Source organism: Marmota flaviventris, chromosome 12, assembly GCF_047511675.1.
Source record: "Marmota flaviventris isolate mMarFla1 chromosome 12, mMarFla1.hap1, whole genome shotgun sequence".
NCBI lineage: Eukaryota > Metazoa > Chordata > Mammalia > Rodentia > Sciuridae > Marmota > Marmota flaviventris.
Genome location: NC_092509.1, coordinates 65999249 through 66017743, shown reverse-complemented (window position 1 = coordinate 66017743; position 18495 = coordinate 65999249). Strand labels below are relative to the sequence as shown.

General features: G+C 36.6%; 1 protein-coding gene across 15 annotated transcripts in view; it reads right to left on the bottom strand.

The window, feature by feature from the left end:
- Esrrg (estrogen related receptor gamma) overlaps window positions 1–18495 on the bottom strand; it is a 600595-nt gene that overhangs the window by 145755 nt on the left and 436345 nt on the right. For all 15 annotated transcript variants that reach the window (XR_011703969.1, XM_071600071.1, XM_071600070.1 and 12 more), the window contains one exon: window positions 11341–11457. Coding sequence is in view for 14 of the 15 variants with exons in the window: in XM_071600071.1 (XP_071456172.1) it covers window positions 11341–11457 (117 nt within the window). In the remaining variant the exon portion in view is untranslated. The remainder of the gene's footprint in view (window positions 1–11340; window positions 11458–18495) is intronic.

Sequence of the window (18495 nt, the reverse complement as noted above, 5' to 3'; positions counted from 1 at the left end):
AGGTGGGGAAAAAAAAATCCACATTGGAGTCTTAAATGTTCTGGCCTCTCCGCCTCATCCCTTGCCACTAACTGTGCTGTCACTGGACTTCGAATGCCTGAGCAAATGTTGAAGCAGGTTTCCCTCCCTTGGGGCTAAATCCATAAGGATTTTTGTACGATTCAAAAGGAATAAAAAGTTTGTACCATATTAGTTAAACGCTGGCTTCCTATTTGAAGTTCGCAAATGGAAATGACAAATGGGGACAATCAAATAAATGATTAACTTTTATTAGTATTCCAAGAAAATCAGGAGGAAGGGAGCTAAAATACCTATTTCTTATAATTTCAGTCTCTGTCCTCTGAAACACTCAAGTGGGGAAGGGAAATTTATTTAGTTGAAAGAATTCTTTGTGTTATATTTGGTTCGCTCATGCAAGAGTTTATCTACCTCATTCTAATGCAATTGTGATTTTATATATATATATATATATATATATAATTGTTTCAAATATCCAGGAGGACACAGGGAACATATGATCCATGAACCCACATGGATTATAAATAGAATCATGGACAAATGTTTAAATATAAGTATTTTAATTATCACCATTTATAAAATGGGTAATGCTATAATACCTGTCATGGTTTTTATATGAGGTGTCCCTCCAAAAGCTGTATGTGAGACAGTGGAAGAATTTTCAGAGGTGAAACGATTAGCTCATAAGACTTACAACCTAATCAGTAGATTAATCCACTGATGGATTAACTGGGTGGTAACTGTAAATAGGTAGGTTGTAGCAGGAAGTATGTCACTCGGGCCATGGCTTTGGGTTTTATATTTTGCCCCTGGTGAGTGGAGCTTGCTCTCTCTGCTCCCTGGTTGCCACATCCTGAGCAATTTTCCTCCGCCACACCTTTCCACTCTGATGTTCTGTATCACCTCAGGCCAAAAGCTATGGAGACAGCCAACTGTAAATTGAACCTCTGAAAACATAAGCCAAAAGAAACTTTTCTTCCTCTGAATTGTTCTTGTCAGGTATTTTGGCCACTGTGATGAAAAGCTGACTAAAACACCATCCAAGTGTCACGCTACAGCCACATCCTCAAAACATTGGGGCAGATGATGCTCAAGTCAGTGAATTAAATTCATCCCTCCCTACAAAGCCACAACTTAGAAGAAATGTTGCTCTGAAGTTCATTTCCTAAAAACTGAGCCACAGCATGAAATTATGCCACAAGGCAAAAGTTTCCTCCATGTTCCTATTTGTATTTATCAAAATGCCTTAACCTGTTTGACAAAAACATAGAATAGAATAGAATTTGTAGGAATTCAACACCTTGAGTGTTGCTGATGTTTATTCACGTTGTTTGTAACTGTTAAGTTATTCCAAAGTTGACTGGGGGGTATAGCTGAGTGGTAAGAATGCTTATATGCATGAGGCCCTGGGTTCAAATCCCCAGTGCCACAAAGGAAAGGGGGATAAAAAGTTATTTCAAAAGTTCTGTTGGGATAACAAGAATCTCAGAGTGAGAAATCAACATAAAAGATCTAGTCTCATCCTAATATGAAACTTGAACTTGTTCCCTAAAATATCTCTCACAATGTCAGGTCACTTACTGCCTTCCCACACAGTTCACTTATTTTTGGACATAAGGTGAGGAACTTGAAGCACTGAAGAGAGTCTTGGTTCAAAGAAAAATATCTGGAAGGTACTAATTAAACTTTCTAGAGCTCACCATCTCAGGATGTCCACAGCCTATGAAGAATGCCAAACCAAATGTGTATTAGAATATTCCTATAGTTCACATGGAGAAACTGTATTACGCAAATACAGAGTATAGGCAGCAGAGTCAAAGCACCTGCTATAGAATCTAAACTTCCTCACGTACCGGGAGAAATTCAGCAAGTATTACTGTCATGGTTTGGATTCAGTATACCCCTCCATAACCTTGTGTTGAAGATTTGGTCCCCAATGTAGCAATATTCAGAGGTGGGTATTTGGGGAAGGCAATGGATCATGAGGCTCTGACCTCATAAGTGGATTCATCCACTGATAGATTCACATCTGAATGGAATACTGGGGAGGGGTGGAAACAGAGGAGGAGGGATCTAGTTGAAAAGGGTGGTGTATACTTGAGGACAACTCCTTACCCCTAGCCTCTTTCTTGGCATTTTGGCTGCTGTGTGGTGAGCGGCTTTGCTCTACCATGCTCCTTTCCTATGATGTTCTGCCTCACCACAGCCCAGTAACAATGGAACCAGGCAACCACAGAATGAAACCAGGAACCAAAATAAATCATTTCTCCCGTAAGGTGATTTTTCTCAAGTGTTTTGTCACAGTTGTGAAAAGTTAACAAACACAAACATAATCTCTCTAAGCTTTATTTCCCCTGTAAAGTGGGGAACTATCTACTCGTTGGGGGTCATTGTAAGGATTAACAAAAATAAGAATCCAACTAAAGTACACAGCCTAATGCATATTAAACTCCCAAGAATGTGTTATTAGTCTTACCTTCAGAATCTTGGCTATTCATTTTGAAACATACTATTCAAGTTTCATATCAACAAAACATGAAAAAGCCACCATCTACTAATGCAGTATCTGTACATGAAATAACTTTTTGTGGCACCTTAAATACATTCCCAAATGGCTTAATGTCAAGACAAAGCTCACAAAGAAGTTGCTCTTTGCTATTGCTTATGTGATAACTTGGGAATTTTGTTTAATGCTCTGCATTAATGAGGGAACTTCTTAGAATAATATTACAACAGAGAGTGCAAGAAATACCAGCGAGGTCAACGCAGTTCTATTAACTGTCACCTAATACAGAAATATTTTCCTTGAATACCATTAAAGCTTTCTCCTTTTCTTTGTTCTGCTTTTTGAAGGCAGTAGGAACCCAAATTTTGCTACCAATAATTTCTGTTTTTGACTTAGCAGCATAATGATACTGAGAAGAAGAAAAAAAAAATCACCTTGGCAATGTCTTCTTCAGACATTTTTTACAAAAGAGATTTTGTTCCGAATAAATTAAGAAGCAGGTTCTTAAGTAAGCAAAAACAAATCCACTTGTTCCTAAGTAAACTGAGTTGCTTTATATTTTTTAAAGGGAGCCTACCTGGAAAACGCTACACCCTTTAAATGACCATTTTATGAAAATGGGAAATATGAAACAGAAGGGTAATTAGACAAGTAAGTTGCTCTTTGCTACCCCTGCTGACAGGGTAAACCCAGAAGACTCTCAGAGTTCCCAGTGCCATACAGAAATCAGGACTCAAGCTGTGGTTGCAGCAAAACAGTTCTGAGATAGTTTTTCTTTATATCCTGGGGGCTCAGGACAACTGGCTAGAGAGAGAATAGCAGCTAAATGAGTAAATGTATAATTTGTGCTCTCTTTCATGTATATGAACACACCAACACACACACACACACACACACACACACACAGCTGCCATCTCTAAAAGGTAGAAATAGGACATATATCCTATGGGTTGTAATGAGATAGCTCAGAATAAACAGGACCTCTAGACAGATAATCCTCTACTGTGGAAGAAGAGAGGTTGCCTAACCCTCCATATTCCTACCATTTCTTCTACTCAAAGGTTTCCTAAATTTTAAGTCAGTCTTATTAATCCATGAGTCAGAGAAAAAGTTAAGGACCTTCTATTACACAGAGACAGGCAATTTTGATGGATTTAAGACATCAGGCCTAAGGATTTAAGCTAGACATAGTTGACAGGATCCTTTTCAGACAGTGTCTTCAACTTTGCCACACTGACCTCCCAGCTCCTGATACAGACTTGAACTCACCATCTATAAAAAATACTCTGGGCCGCTTACTGATCCAGTGAAGATCTTTCCTGCACTGATCTCCATCATTATCTGTGTCTTCAGAGGCTCCATTAAACTCCAGGTACGGGGCCAGTTTCCTCAGACTGGAATGCTAAGACCAATTCCCTTCTGAATGTCTACCACTTATATATATACACCTCAGGCTTAATCTCCTTGCTTAGACACATTAATTTGGCTGATTCCTGGAATCTCCAGTACCCTTTCCTAATTCCAAACCCAAATAACTAATTCCAGTCACTAACGAGATGCGTGCATGTGATCCCAGTATGGAGCAGAAAAAATTCCTTATTTTGCTGAGGCTACATCAAGCTTAATAAAGATAGAAGATGGACCCAGGAATGTAACACACCTGACTTTCAATTCTGTCCCCTCTTTATCTACAGTGGGACCTGGGACAAGTCACTAAATTCTCTGAACCTTGGATTCCTTATATGCTTAGAATCAAACACCCAGAGTCCCACTTTTCTGTACTGAATGTGATTGTTAAACATGAATACCCTGTATCCTTTCCACATTAAATAGTGACTTACTGAAAATGTTGATTCCCAACCTGTTTTTACTATACCCTGAAGGTAAGGATCACAGTTCTACTATATTATTCCAATTTTCTACCTGGAATCTGAAATTAATATTTTTAGACTTTTAAAAGTGGAGGAAGTGGCTGGTGCACACCTGTAATCCCAGCAGCTCAGGAGGCTGAGGCAGGAGGATCATGAGTTCAAAGCCAGCCTCAGCAAAAGAGAGGCACTATGCAACTCAGTGAGACCCTATCTCTAAATAAAATACCAAATAGGGCTGGGGATATGGCTCAGTGGGTTGTTCAATCCCTGGTACCCCCCACAAAAAAGGTGGGGGAAAATAAGTATAGATAGCATTGATCACTTCTGTAATAGAAACACTTTGAAGATGTCAAATCATATATCAAAATCAAGGACGGATATCTATAAATACATAATAACTATGTTATTTAACAACTTATTCCTCACCATAGCAAATATTTACAAGGCATTTAAAATTAAATAGGCTTTCTCATCTCTCCTGCTATTGTCAAGATTTTTATTTTAAAAATGTAATAACAGAACTTCAAATAAAATTTGACTAATCCATGAGTTTTCAGATGCCCACAGAAATAAAACTATATTGACTGTACTTCAATACATTGACAGAGATGGTAGATAGAAAATGTGAGGAAATAAAGAGTGAACGTTTTTCAAACACAGGCAAAATATATAATCAATACTTCAATTCCTAAATATTTACATACCAATTAATTGCTCTACTGCTTCTTCAACCCTCACTTAACTCTGATATATATAATATTTCCTGCTAAGCTACAAAAGTGAAAAGTTTATGGAGTTGTCAGTTAAGGCAAAATTTACAAAATAGCAAGAGTCACTATCCATGTCTATCAAACCACAGTTTATGTTACAGTTCCTCCATCATCATCATCATCATCATCATCATCATCATCATCATCATCATCTTCTCTATGGTACCTTCATGTCATATATTAGTATGGTGTTTCTGTAGGCATTCTGTCATTTTTAAATATAGTTGGCATGATTCCAATATAGAAAGAATATAGTCCATTTCCCTGCACATATAGAAATGAAGACTCTTAGAGCCCAATAGACCTGCTAAAAATCACAGTGCCAAATAGTGGAAAAATTGGAATTAAAAGCTAAGGCATAATATTTTGCCAGATCTGTGGGTAAGCTCAATTACTATTTGTTGAGATTTACTTAAATTTATTTCTACTCTGTGATTTTTTTACCTCCAAGTGGGATGCTGCTGTTTCTTCCTCCTCCTTTTCCTTTTCAGATAAAGGAATAAATTCTTTCTGAAGCTAAATCACTAGCTTGAAGCATTCTTCACCTCTAACATTGTTGTTGAAAACTTGTGCTTGGGCTAAAGTCCCCTTTTCTCTTTCTATGCTGTTGTTTTTCATCATTTGACAGAAGGTACACATATTGAAGAGTAAATTTCTGAACAAATTTTCACTTATTGATGTACTTCTGTAAAAAAAAACTTTGGAAAGAACCTTGGAGGTCACTGGGGCTGTCAAAGCACAATAAATTTTATAAGACCTTGGGTTGGTCCAGCAAGTTGATCCGATATCTATGATACCCAGATTCTAACTCATCCTATCTCCTGGTCACCATGTTCCAGACTGTGTCCATGCTGTAACTCTGTTTTTACCCCAATAGTTTTCATTAAACAAGTTCAGCTTAGAGAAGTTACAAACTTGACTCTGGTCCAGGGTTTGTATCTGACATGCAAATCCTGACAGTAAGACAAAAGTCTTACCAGATCAAAATTAGCTGACTCTTATTGCCTTTGGCAACAGTAGCTAATTTTGAACTGGTCCTCACTCTAGGTCACATGGCATGGTAAACACCTATCCTGGAATATCCTGTGTGTTTCTTTATGTGTATCTTACTGGAGACTGAAACCAGGGTCTTCCACATGCTATGCAAATGCTCTACCACTGAGCTATATGTCCAGACCCACACAATATTTTATCCAATATTCACAACACTTCATTTGTAAATACTATTATTGATATCATCATATTATAGATGGTGAAAAATGAAGATGAGAAAAGTCAAGTAGCAGTTTCTTAAAGACGAGTAGAGGGCTGGTGATATGGCTCAGGGATACAGTGCTTGCCTCCCTTGGCAAGGTCCTGGGTTCAATCCCTGGTTTTGCATTAAAAAAAAAAAATTAAAGGCAAGTAAATGCCACACTTTTTTGGCACAAAATAATTAAACTGGTCCTTTCTGTTGTCTGATTCATCTACATTTTTCATGGAAGCTGACCGGGCTAGGGAACAGACAATGTTATGCTTAAATGTAACTCTTTTGCTCACCTGCAATAGTTTAGGAGAAAAACACTTGAGTTGCCAAAGTGAAACCCACTGTGCCAGTAAATATCAAAATGTCCTTCAGTTCTCTGATCAGTGAATTCTATACCTACATAAAATAATTATTGCTTTCATAAAATGTCCCTGTTTGCTACTGACAAAGAGAAAACTGAACCAGTATGTCCTATAGTAGCCTTTAAATAACCAAGGAGAGAGATCAAAATAAAAATAAATCTTGACCAGATTTATAGGTACACCTTGATTAGTTCTTGTTTTTTCCTTCAAATAAGCAATACCTGAAAAAAATGAAAAGGGAATGTTGAGACCAGATATCAAGTAATAGATGGGTTTTCTCTGACATACAGTATGGTATAATGCTGAAAAAATAATGCCGGCCCATCATTCGTGACGTTTACCAGCAAAGTAGAGCAGGGAGAAAGATGAGGGCATGTTTCAGGATGCTGAATGGTCCCACCACTTGGACTTGAATGAATTATTGTTTGCTAACAGCACTTCTGAAAGTTTTGTGATGGTGTGACATTATGTTGTTTTCTCCAACACAACTGTCCATTGAGAGATTTTGTTTGGTTAATTTGATTTTCTGAGGATTTTTGTTTGTTTATTTTGATTTTGCTTTAACAGGTAATAAATTTTTGATTGAGCGCTTGCCTACCATGTGGGAGGTCCTTGGTTTGATTCTCAGTAGCACATGCGCTCATACACACACACACACACACACACACACACACACATACACCCAAGCACAAGTTAAAAATGCTAACATTAAAATCAAATATCATTCATTCATTCAGATATTAATTCTGGTGCTGGCAAATGAGAAGGCGTAACTAATAAGAATTTAATTCTGCACTTGGAGATACAACTGGAATTTGCCCACTAAGCCATCACTTCCCTTTCACGCTCCAAACTGCACTCAGCTTCTCAAAAGTATATTCCTCAATTAGGAGAAATGCCACTCAATATAACTAAGAATCATTATTTGTAAAATGGGAAAGGTCTCAGCTTTCTATAAACCACCTTTTTAATGAAAACTTCATTTCCCTCAGGCAGCCCTTTATCTAGGATGCATTTGGCGAGTTGAATAAAAATACCTGTGAAAGGAAAGAAGGTTCCCATCAATGCTGTTGAAATCTGATTTCATTTCAGATTCTAGAACTAATGCTGTTTTTTTTGTTTAAATAGATTTTGTCTGTCAATTTCCAGACCCGCTGTGCCATCAGCCTGTATGGACTGCTGTGGTCAACACGGGGGTTGTAGCAGCAAATTTTATTATGGACTGGTAATTGAATTGAACAGGTTTACATTTGAATAGATTTACTACATCATGATCTCTGACATACTGCGTGGGACTGAAATCCCTCTACATCCATAAAGATACGTTTAAGACGGTATCATTCTCTCCAGGCTTAGAAAGCAAGTCTTGGGCCAAGGAGATGGCCAAACATAATTGTGCATTTATATGCAGGGTGTAAAGCAATATTTCACTGCATTTTTTTTTTAAGTACAAAAGAGAAAAGAATATACCATATTTACTTATAACTACCCCAACCTTTCTGTTTGGAGGAGGAGGAAGTGAAGCTTAGAGAACTGAGATTTTGCTATCCAAGTGGACAGAAACAAGTAAAGGAAAATGAATTATTATTTGAACATATCAGAAATAGCAGCAATTCCCTTGAAAACAGATCCTCTAAAGGCTTGATAACAGCAACTGAAGAGGTGTGAATTATAGATAAGCAGATCCCCGTTTACTTTCACCAACAATGTTTAATTAAACATAGTTCACACCTCTCCATTCACTCTTGCCACCCTTCAGGAGTGCTCCTCTTAAAAGCTACAACTGGAAAAATTGTTTAAGGGAAAATATTTTTTTTATTCCTCTGTTTAGACTTAGAAGGACAATCAGGTGAGTAAATTACAGTGGTAAAATAAAACTAATCAAAAAAATCTATCTTCCTAGAAATAAAGGGGAGTTTCCATGTACTTCAGTTTTGTTTTTTTTTTTTTTTTTGGAGGAGGGGGATTCCAAATCTAGGACACTTTTATGTAGGATACACACACACACATACACACATACAGATTTCTTTTATAACATTTAAAACAATTGATTTGCTTTTTTTAAAAAAATAATCATCCCTCAACTAAACTTTTCTTAAGAATCAGTCTAGTCTAAATCTCTACTGCCTAACAAAGTAGCAATATAAATATAATGAAGACCAAAAAATGCCTACCACTTATTATTACATTCTGAATTAGATTTTGCTTTGTGTGAGGCTGGGGTCAACTCTACATTTTGAATTGCCCTTTGCTCATCACCCTGAGATGCAGTTTAAGGCAGTAGCTAAGAAGGTTTTCTACCTCAACCATAATAAGAAATTGCCATCATTGTAACTAAAAGGAAACTTTTTTTGTCTTATGGGTTAGATTGTTGTTGAGTTTTATGTATGTGTGTGCCTTTGTCAATAATGGTCCTTTGGTTATTTTCATATAAATTCTCACTAGTGAGAGTAACGGAGTTGGTCTCCTCATTTTTATGTCACTGGCACCTAGAGTAGCCTCTGGCACATGGGAGGATCTTAATAATATTTAGCAAACAGAAGATAAATGCAAAACATGTTAACTGTGAAAAATCCTAACAGTGCCAAAGGATCCCCGTCCTCATATTTATTCACCAGTGTAACCTTCACACCATTCTTCCCTCTTTTTACTTCTCCATGCCTATACCAACACAGTGTAGTACCTTCTCCAATCTTTCTGCTTTCCATGTCCCTCTCCGCCACCCCTATAGAGATACATATAAACTGAGTCATCCATGGGACAGTTTGCATTTTACTTTATCTTTTGCTTGATAATGGATGTTGATCACCTTTCAAGATGCTTTAATTATAAAGTTATATGTTTGTTTATAGCTCCTTTTTCAAGAGGTAAGCAAAACTGAAGAAGAATTCAAGAGGGTCTTCATTGTTCCTAGTAGACAAATAAGAGGCAGACAGATATGGTATAAATTCCATGTACTGGAATATAATCTAATCCACTAATCCTTGTATGTCATAGCACACAGGAAATTGGAATTGAAAGAAACTGGATAAAATTATGAGATCTAGTAATAACACACCCAAAGCTCAAGTTCAACTAACACTTGGGCCTATGTGGACTTAAAGGTATAAAAAAAAATGAGGATATCCAGTGACAACAAAATATACCTAATAAGGTAAATTGCAGGAACAAAGCATATTTTATGATGCAATGGTATTTATATTTAATTAACCTAATTTTTCCAAACTTTACCATATTTTTTCTTTGTTACTTACAAATTATCATATTTATTTTAAACGCTGGTACATTTTCTGAAGAGGAGGAAACAGAAAGGTCTAAATGAGATATGTAAAATGCATATCTCCAAAGCACACAGAGACACATTAAAAAAAAAAATAAAAGACTAATAAGTAGGTCTTTTAAAGAAAAAAATAATTTTTCTCTATCTCCAAGCTGAAATGTCAGTCTTGATAAACATGCTGAAATATACAAATATTTCAGGTCCTTGGATGTGCGGAATAGGTGAAAGGCATCCAGCAATCCATGGGTTCAGTTCCTGGCACCACCTGTTACTAACTGGGTAAGCTTAGGCAAATTGTTTAACATGGGATACATGTTCACTGTTCATATTTTGTGTCTGTTGTTATCTCTGACTGAAAACAAATGGAAAGCCATTTTAATATCATATCACAAACCCTTTTTAGTAGAAAATAGGTTGGAAAAAAAGAAAGAGTATTTTAAACCCAAGATTAATTTTTTAAAAAATATGTGAACCATAGCTAAACTATGGAATCAGGCTAGGTTCCCTTTGACAGATGGATGGATTTAAAAAATTGTATTAAATATACACAAAGGAATATTACTCAGCCTTAAATAAGAATGAAATTATGGCATTTGCCAGTAAATGGATGGAACTAGAGAATATGATGCTAGGCAAAATAAGCCAATCTCAAGAGAACCAAAGGCTGAATGTTTTCTCTGATATGTGGATGCTAATTCACAATGAGGGGTGGGGTGGGGAAGAACAGAGGTACTTTGGTCTAGACAGAGGGGACTGAAGGGAGGGGAGTATGAGGGTAAGAAGGATAGTAGAATGAATTGGACATTATTATCCTATATGTATATATGATTACATGACCAGTGTAACTCTACATCATGCAGAATCAGAAGAATGAAAAGTTATACTCCATTTATGTATAATGTGTCAAAATGCATTCTACTCTCATGTATAATTAATTAGAACAAATCTTACAAAATCTATGAACCTGTTGATGACATAAAAAGCAAAAAGACATCAGTTGATTGTTTGTCTTCATCTCTTTCCTTCTGCAAACTGTAAAGTAGACAAGACCAGGACTGTGAAACATACCTTGTGTGTTCAACTGCAAATCAGATGTGACCTACCTTGTCCTTCTGGTTAATGTCAAGCAGTTAGCGATGACGTATCAGAAAGTTTAGGGGCCAAGAAGGCGTATTGGGTACTGCTACCCCATCTTTTCTAGTTTTTCTAAAATTAGTGGGATTCCCTGTACCTCCAAATCCCATCCCCCCAAACCTAAAGCATAGGGACATTAAAGAAGTGCCTTACCTTCTTTCAGCATGCCCACTTTTAGACACTTCATGAAGCGGCAAGCCTGGCAGGATTTACGTCTGCGCTTTGTGATTTCACATTCGTTCGTGGCAGGGCAGCTATATTCTATATTACCTAAAACACAAAGTTGGAAGAAAAGAAGCTGTTAGACTTGCAAGACCCTGGAGATATTAGCATCCCCAAGAAAATGTCAACTCTGTCACTTCTGCTCCCTCCTTCCCCCAAAGTCACAGGAGTTTCATCTTGTTGGGAACATAAGAAATGACATGAATCCGGATACTGTGCTACTACCAGTGAGGATGCATTGCACAACTAGGGGACATATGATGAAGCTCTTCAAAAACTTAAGTGTAAAATCAGGATTTTATGATAATAGTCTTCTTTGAAATTTCTTTTGTTGGTGACTGGGGCAAGAAGGCAGACAACCCCTGCTGGGAGCTGCAATGAAAATCACAGGATAAAAAAGTGTTTACGTGGTCCACAGGGAAGAGATGTGGACAATGTCAAAAGGATATACACAAACAAGTTATTTTAAAATATATGGCCCAAAATGTTGTTTCAATCTTTTAAAAATAATTCTCTTATTAAAATTATAAGCATGATGTGAGAAACAAAATCAGCATTAAAAACACACTTCAGAAATGGTCACTGTTAGTGTTCTATTGTAGTCTCAGTTTTTTTTCCCAATTATAACAATGTACCATTTAATCAATCCAATCTTGATTATAGATTTATTACATGTGTGGGAATAATTTTTCTCAGAGAATAAAAGTCTCTAAAAATTTAAAAAAAAAAAAAAGAAATTTCTTTTGGATCCTAACTTTCTGGAAGATTATCACTTTGCATGGGTGGACTCAGGAGAGGATCAGGAGAGGATCACTAAGCAAAGACCACCTGAGCAAAGCACACTGATTTAGAACCTTTGGATACAAAGGTGACTGGCACTTTGATTCATCAGACTGATTGTTTTCCTGACACTGAACAACATAAACTTCCCAGTGCAAAATGCTCAGGAGGTTAATGTGGAGCTATATGGCAAGCTCCTACAGGCAAGGGACAGGGATTACATAGTTCTACCTGCAAGACTTACTAGCTACCAGAGCCATAAAATAAATTCTTTGCTCAGTAAATGTTTAGTGATGATGATGATGATGATGATGATGATGATGATGATGGTCATCATCACTGAACATCATCATCGGGTTTGTTACATAAATTGCATAATTAATTTCAAATTCTTAAGCTCCTTGAAAATGTAATAATTAAGAATAAACCACTATGAAGTTATATTCTTAATATTAGACTTTGCATGACTTGCGGCAGTGCCTACACATTTCAAATGATAACTGTGCAATCAGAAGAAGATCCAAACTTCAAATATTTCCTAGTCTGAGACAATGCCATTATATGAGAGGTGCTCTGGGCTGCCCACAGCTTTGTAAAGAAACTGCCTTTAAAATAAAGCTTCTCTGCCCTATCAGGTCTGTCACATAGTGCTTGAAGGTCTTTCGCTACTTCCTAACCCTTTCCCCTTGTGATTAAGTGCATTAGTATCTTAATGAAAATGCATTCTGTTTATTGCCCTCTTGGGAAGGGGGAGGTCATCACACCAAATGCATAAATTGTCATCAGAGACGGTCCGAGCATAATTGTAATTTTGCTGCTCCGTGTTTGCAATACTCAGGGTCCCTCCAAGTCCCCTGAAACATGCGAAGATTCTAGTAATTAGCATAGAGTCTGCCTGGGACCACAGCATTGATGAAATATTTCAGAGTTAATCACACTTTGTAAACACTGATTTATATTGACTACCTTTCTCCAGACTGATGGCTCCTCATTAAATATCACATTAGTGGATTGCAGGATTGTACAGACTCAACTACTCAGCAACTGCTAATTCAACAGGAAGTAATACCTAACCACTTATAACTAGTGAAAATTGGTTAAGTATGCATGACTTTAAAAAAAAAAGACTGTGCATTATAACTGGAGATAAGCCTATCAAAACTGACTAAATTAGCATGCTAATTTAGAACACATAATAATAAAAACAACTGCTTTTAACATGAGGTTAAATAATAAAACTGATGTTAATCCATAGACAGAAACGTTGACTATCACCTTTCTCCAAAATATTAATAATGTTGCACTCACTGAAATCTAAGAATAAGTCAAAGGAACCACACTTGCTAGGTCATGCCTGAAAATAAAAGGATTTTGAATCTGAGCATCAGATGAACCACTCTTCACTGCAGAGATCCTTAAACCATTCCTGAAAATTTATTTTGCATCAAAAGACTCTTGTTAGTAATTTTCTAAGGGTTAATTAGTGTACCACTAGCAGATCCTTTCATTCTTTATGACATTCTCTATATTTATTTAAAAAGAAAACTGAGCCTTTGCCATCTTAGGAAAGACGGAATAATGACTGCTTAGAAGGACCAGAAAGAAGAAAACCTGTTTGTTAAACAGCAATTATTTTCTTTTGTGCCTAAAACAGTGGTATAAAGTAATATTTTGTCCACTTTCCCATTTGGAGGCATGAGCACTGGAAAGTTCTTACACAAGCTGGAAAGTTCTCCTAGATGACATACCTCCACAAATAAACACAATCAACTTTCTTTCCAAACTAGTACCTCTACCTCCTTAGAAATTATATCCCCATCCTTCACATCAAGGCACTTCTGACAAATATAAATCAAGCACGAGTGATCTCATCCCTGGACCAGGACAGCTACCTCCTCCATTCTGTCGCATTCTGACCATGCTACACACTGTTATCTAGTTCCTCTCACTATGACTTTTCCATCATATCACTACCCCAATTTAACAAAAAAATCAATATGGGGCTTGGGGTATAGCTCAGTGGTAGAGCACTTGTCTAGCATGTGCAAAACCTTTGGCTCATTCTCTATCTCTGCAATAATAATAATAATAATAATTATTATTATTATTATTATTATTATTATAACAGGAAAGTGGAATTATTATTATTATTTCAAATCACTTCTTGGGAGACTGAGGCAGGAGAATAATGAGTTCAAGGTCAACCTGGACAACACAGCAAGACCCTACACCAAAAAAAAAAAAAGGTAGAAAAAGAAAGATCAATAGATTCCTATGCCCTCCTGAATTAAATATAAAATATTAGACTATCAAACAAAGTTCTCTCCCAATCCAACTCTCATCTACTTTTATAGCAATATTACAATTATTACCTTAGATGAACTTTCTGATGCAGCCAGTTTGATTTATTCATTTTTTTTTTTTTGCTATGTGTCCTTCAGACTTCCCTCTGAGAATGATGTCTCTCTGCCTCTTTTATCTTCTTAAAATTATTTCTAAGGCTCCATGTTCAACTCCAATTCCAGTAAAATCTTTTATGAAAACTTCTCAGACCATCCAAACAGAAAATGATTTCTTGGTTCTCATATCTTTTCAGGTACTCTCATCCCATAGAGATAGGCCATATTTTGTTAGACCTTTTCACATACACATTGTCTACTAGATGGAGAGATGCTGGAGAACAATGACCATTTCTCATTCCTATTAAAATCTCCCACCAAGAAGTAGCATATAAGTGGAAGCATATACTTATAATAACTTGGTATTTTCTTGTTATGTCAAGGTCATTATTATCATGAACATTTATCATAGTGCTGTAATATAGTAAGAGCCACAGGACCAAGAGCTTTGGACATCCCTTTAGAAAACAATATTAAGAATGCTCAGAAAACCATGGCACAAATGATCAAAAAAGGTAGAGGGAAATCCAGTTTCCTGGAAATCTTGAAAGTAGCTTAGACAAAAACAATGTGGACAAAGAGGGAGAGATTATCAAGGGGAAATAAAAAATATGCAAAACCCTCTAGAGAGTAAAGTAAAAAAGAAAAAAAATTGTAAGAGGTTTTAAGGGAAATAAAAATACATCCTGATATGAACAGGGTAAGAACAAAACAGAAATGAGATTTGAAAACATAGATGAATGTATTAAAAGCGATATGTAATTTTTATGGTTTTCTAATACTTGTTATCATTAAAAAAATAAGTGCTCTCAGAATTGGAGCTACATTTCCTGGGCATAGTGGCTCTTGCCTATAATCATAGCAACTTGAAAGGCTGAGGCAGGAGGATTGCAAGTTCAAAGCCAGCTTTAGCAACTTAGCAAGGTCCTTAGCAACTTGGTGAAACCCTTTTTCAAAATTAAAGAAAAAAGGGGCTAGGGATGTAGCTCAGTGGTTAACTACTCTTGGGTTCAACACCTGGTTTAAAAAAAAAAAAAATTGGAGCTACACTGAAGAAATATTTAGAAGTGATTCCATGATAGTACCTAAATCTAAAAGTGACTTTGAATCATTGTGTATATTTTTTAATTTCTTCAAGAAACAGAAGGGAACGGGTAGATGCCTGTAATCCCAGTAATTTGGGAGGCTGAAATGGGAGAATTTCAAGTTTGAGGCCAGCCTCGGTATCTTAGTGAGACCCTCAGCAATTTAGTGAATCTCTGCCTCAAAATAAAAAGGGCTGGCAATAAAGCTTAGTAGTAAAACTCCCCTGGGTTCAATCCCCAGAACAAAAACAAACAATAAACACCAGAAGGGAAATTGTCCAATTGCCACATAAGAGTTTCAGATGACACATAAAAAAGTATTCTCACTTCCTTTCTGGCTACTGTATTCCATAATCCTGTAATGAAAAAGAGAAATGTAAAGGCAGAGAAATTTTTAATAGTGCCTTAAGACAAATTCTTGATGAAGGAGTTCTGCCTTATTCTTTGCTGAATCTTCAGTGCTGACCAACAAGCCTGGAATTCTGTATCTTTGGCATAGTCCACAAAGATGACATAAGACATAGCAACGAATGTGTGTAGTTTTGGACATGGTTTTGGACACAGGGCTGGAATGTATGGATACACACATGCATTCTCACAAACACACAGAATATGCTTAGGAAAGTCAGTGTCTTCTTCACACAGAGGAAAAGGCTTGAACTATGGAGTGAAAAATGAATAAATGACTACATTGAGTGAAGGAATCTTCCCAAAGCTACCAGAAACACAATGACATTTTTCTAAAAAGTTTACTGTGAATGGATTGAAAACACAGTGGTCCTTTATGTTTTCACACACAAAAAAATCTATTTTCGACTTAAGTATTCAGAAATTGTTTGTGATGGACCAGGTATTCTTCACAAACATTCTGTTTCAATAAAGTTGTCTTGACACATAGGGATGATAACCTTGATTTCACTAAGTAATTCTAGTTTACTATATCTTGAAAAACAAATCAACATTATTCTAAATAACTTATTTGCTGGAGGAAAGCTTCTCTCATTTCCAAGCCCTCCCATTGAGTAACTTGGTTCATTGTTGCTGGCTATGATCACCCAACCCCACAAAGTCTTTGATCCATGTTAGAGTCTACGGAGATGCTGCCCTTGAAAAACCTTCCCTGTTTTTTTTTTTTTTTTTTTTCTATTCAATTAAAAAAAAAGGCATTTTAACCTAAAAATGTGCTGCTCCAAGCACCTGGATAACAATGTTACATCTATTTTGGTAATGGTTCAAAGACATTACTCCCAGTAGACCATAACATCTCTATGGGGCACTTGTTTTCCTTGAGTCAATGAAAGTGAAAACTAGACAAAAATATTTCCAATAGCAACTGCGGGCACTTGGAATGTGAACAGTAACTGGACGGTCATTCAGGAAGGTGCAGGAGTTATTGTTCACAGTATAGGGTTCTCATTTCAGACAGGGCATTTTCTTGGATTAGAGCTTGCTATTTTTCTGGGACACATTTGTTAGATGGCACCAGGGACTGAACTGGGCAGCTACTGATGTCACAACTGGAATTTTCCCAGTTTTGACAATAGCTGGGGTAGTGCGCTCTGCTGCAGAAGAAACCAAATCAACATGGAAACTCTCCGTTTTTAAACCAGGCTGACAAGAATGATGGAGCAATTTATAATATCTCCTGGCGGCTTTTCAGAAAGTCCCGGGCTCTGATTACTTATTTCAGAGTCTTTTGTACAATTAGTTTGCAGGCAATATAATTTTCTCACTTACTGCTTAATAGAATCTTGCAGCTCGCTGGCGGATAGAATAACAGGGTGTATGTAAAACTCCAGCCTGGAGTGCCAGTGGATAATTTGTATATTCCTTTCAGTCACTTAATGGACTTTTACAGTTTGGCAGTGAAAGGGCTGAATGATGTAAATTAGCGTGGCATCTCAAAATAAAAATATATGTCAGATCTTTACTCCCGATTCACATCATTCCTGCTCGGTAACGATGCATTTGGATTTATGTGGTTTCTCAGAGTTGCCCTCCTTTTGTAAAGCCAATTTGAAAGCATCTGTATATTTCCCACAATTGTTTTAATTTTATTAACAGAACCAAATGGCTTGAGATGACCCACAGGGCACTCCAAGTGGGGTTTATCCAATTGTTTTTCAACATTAAGTGATTTAAAAATAATGGGATTTGCCTTGGTACACAATTACGGAACACTGAAAACATGCAGGCAATAATCTGTAGCATTTTTGTCTTAAATTCCCTGAAATGAAACAAAAAGCAAGCAAGCACGAGAGAAAACCTTTTATTTTGTATTCTTAAAAGTCTTCCCATTTTTAAAGAGATACAACTTCTCTTTCTTTACTTTTCATTCTTTTCTCCAGTACTCTTTGTTTCTTTCTCATTCCACATAAAACAGAAAATAATACTATCTATAGCTGGGGTTACATAATATGAACTAATAATTTATTACGCATCTGTAACTTTTAAAATGTAGTAATTACATGCATGCACATATAGATTAAGGGGGCTATTTTTTTTTTCAAAGAACATGCCCAAAGCTAGACTTCAAATTAAGTTGCACATGGACATGATACCTGTGCCCAAAGGATTACACTAAACATCTTTCAGAAGCTTCCTTCAGAACTATCACTGGAGTCACTTTACAAACTATAAAGTGGAGGGATGGGGTCACGTTACACCTCACTTTCACCCAAAGCTTGTGACTGTCCTCTTCATCACATGTCATGATGCCAGCAGATCTTTGCCCATTATTAAGTTTCAAATCTACCCTGAAAGGTCAGAGATCTGCCACTACTGAACTATTGCAAGAATCTATCTCAGGCTCTAAAAGATGA